Source organism: Portunus trituberculatus, chromosome 8 (assembly GCF_017591435.1).
Source record: "Portunus trituberculatus isolate SZX2019 chromosome 8, ASM1759143v1, whole genome shotgun sequence".
Taxonomy (NCBI): Eukaryota; Metazoa; Arthropoda; class Malacostraca; order Decapoda; family Portunidae; genus Portunus; species Portunus trituberculatus.
Genome location: NC_059262.1, coordinates 3,770,001 through 3,772,500, shown reverse-complemented (window position 1 = coordinate 3,772,500; position 2,500 = coordinate 3,770,001). Strand labels below are relative to the sequence as shown.

The window sequence follows — 2,500 nt, the reverse complement described above, 5'->3', positions numbered from 1 at the left end:
AGACAAACAAACCACAGTAAAGATAAACCAAAAGGAAAATTCAAATGAACTTAACTAAACCATTACTTTCTCTTCCCCCTTCCCCATTCCCCCATCCCCCATCCCCCTATAGAGCCATCGGGACCCCCTCTGGATGTCCGAGTGACCCCAGAGTCGTCCACCTCGCTGCGGGTGACCTGGGAACCCCCCGCGCGTGACTTGTGGAACGGGAACATTCTAGGGTACTATGTTGGTTACCGCACCCACGCACTCGCCTCAGATTACAACTTCCAGACTGTTGAGGTGAGAGAGAGAGAGAGAGAGGGAGGGTAAAGGAGAGAGGGTGAGGGTGAGGGAGAAGGGAGAGAGGAAGAGGGAAAGGGAGAAGGGGAGAGAGAGAGAAAGAGTGAGAGAGAGAGAGTTTCTAATTTTTCTTTGTCTCTCTCTTTTTTTTTTGTAACTTCAGACTATTAGGAGAGAGAGAGAGAGAGAGAGAGAGAGAGAGATGTGTGTGTGTGTGTGTGGGATAAAGAAATACATTTTTTCTTTTTTTTTTTTTCTGTTTTATATATTTTTTACAACTTTCACACTAAAAAAGAAACAAATAAATAAATAAATAGAAATTAATAAAACCTGACCTAACCCCACAGGTTGGGTCAGCGTACGGGGGCAGCTCCACACTGACGGGGCTGCAGCAGTACACCCGCTATGAGGTGGTGGTGCAGGCCTTCAACAACAGGGGGGCCGGTCCGCTCTCCCCTCCTGTCATTGCTACTACTGAGGAGGATGGTAAGGCTGTGCTGGTGGTGGTTGTGGTGGTGATGGTGGTTGTGGCTTTAATCTTTTCCTTTTTTTCTTTTTTTCTATTTTTTTTTATTTATTTATTTTTTTTAGTAGTGGTGGTGGTGGTGTTTTTTTTGTTTTTTCATTGTTTTTTCTTGTTTTTATCTTTTTCCAGTAGTGGTGATGGTGGTGGTGGCTGTCTCTGTTTTATTTTGTAGGTTTCTTTCTTTTTTACTTTTCTTTTATCTAAGTCATTTTTGTTTTGTTATTGCTTTGTTTTGTATAATTTCTTTTTTTCATTTTCGTGGTAATAATTCTTTTTTGTTTGTGTGGCTGTGTTGTTTTGCTTTATTTTGTTTGTTAATTCTTATTTTCAAACCTTTTTATTACTAATTGGCATACCTTTCCTTAATTACTACCTGGGACTTGTTCTCCTCTACACACAAAACTGAGAAAAAAAAAAAAAACACTCACTTCAAACTCCCAAATAAATGCTTCTGAAAAAGACTATATATTCCTTTGAATTACTGCCTAACCTCACCTAACCTCACTTAATCCACACACCTCTACAAAAACTTGAAAAAAACACTCATTTCAAAACTCCTAAATAGATCCTTAGAAAAAAAATATGCTTAAATTTATATGAAGCTTACAATGGGACCAAAGAAGCTTAAATTTATTAGTGGCAAAAATAAGGAGTGTAATGAGAGTGCAGGTGTTCATGAGCCACAGCCCTCCATGAATGAGTTCACAGGAATCACAGCAGGAGACAAGTTATCAGACCTAACCTAACCTATTTTAAAACCCTCCACAGTGCCGAGCCTTCCACCAGAGACAATCCGTTGCGAGGCCACATCACCCCAGAGCATCTCGGTGGCGTGGCGTCCCCCTCCTCTCCGCGGCCAGAATGGACTTATTAAGGGCTATCGGATCCTTTATACTCCAGCATCGGATTACTCAGGTGAGGGTGGGTTCAAATCCTCTTGTCTCTGCTCCCTCACTGCATCTTATCCTCGTCTGTCTGTTTTCTTGCATTCTTTATTTTGTTTCTGCTTTCTGCCTTGCTTCCTGCTGTTTCCCTCTTCTTCTGCCTCTTTTTGCTTACCCTGTGGTTCTTGGTGCATGTTCCTCTTGTTTTTATCTCTCTGCTTCCTCTCTTCCTCTTTTTATATTGTGTTTTGTTTTGTTTTCCTCATGGTGTTTGTTTTTTCGGTCAGTTTTCTAGTGCATGTGATAGAGCAGTGTTGTGTGGTGATCTATATTACTCTACGGGACTTTATGGTGCACTATACACATACACACACATGTACACACACACATACACAACTACAACTAGGTAAATACACACATACACACAGTCCAGTAGCTCAGTGGTTAGAGCGCTGGTTTCACAAGCCAGAGGACCGGGGTTCGATTCCCCGGCCAGGTGGAGATATTTGGGTGTGTCTCCTTTGACGTGTAGGTGGTGTTCACCTAGCAGTGAGTAGGGACGGGATGTAAATCGAGGAGTTGTGACCTTGTTGTCCCAGTGTGTGGTGTGTGCTTGGTCTCAGGCCTATCCGAAGATTGGAAATATGAGCTCTGGGCTCGTTCCGTAGGGTAACGTCTGGCTGTCTCGTCAGAGACTGCAGCAGATCAAACAGTGAAACACACACACCAGGAGGAAAATAAAGAAAATATATAGTTCGGCATTAGAAAAATGACAAATGAAACGAATTCCTAATGAAACGGACGCACA

At 42.4% G+C, this 2,500-nt stretch overlaps 1 protein-coding gene across 1 annotated transcript in view; it reads left to right on the top strand.

Moving 5' to 3' along the window:
* The window catches only part of LOC123499942 (Down syndrome cell adhesion molecule-like protein Dscam2), a 54,280-nt gene that overhangs the window by 25,027 nt on the left and 26,753 nt on the right, over positions 1–2,500 (top strand). Inside the window, 3 exon segments of the mRNA XM_045248476.1 lie at positions 113–282; positions 630–768; positions 1,577–1,723. Of these exon segments, the coding sequence (XP_045104411.1) occupies positions 113–282; positions 630–768; positions 1,577–1,723 (456 nt within the window).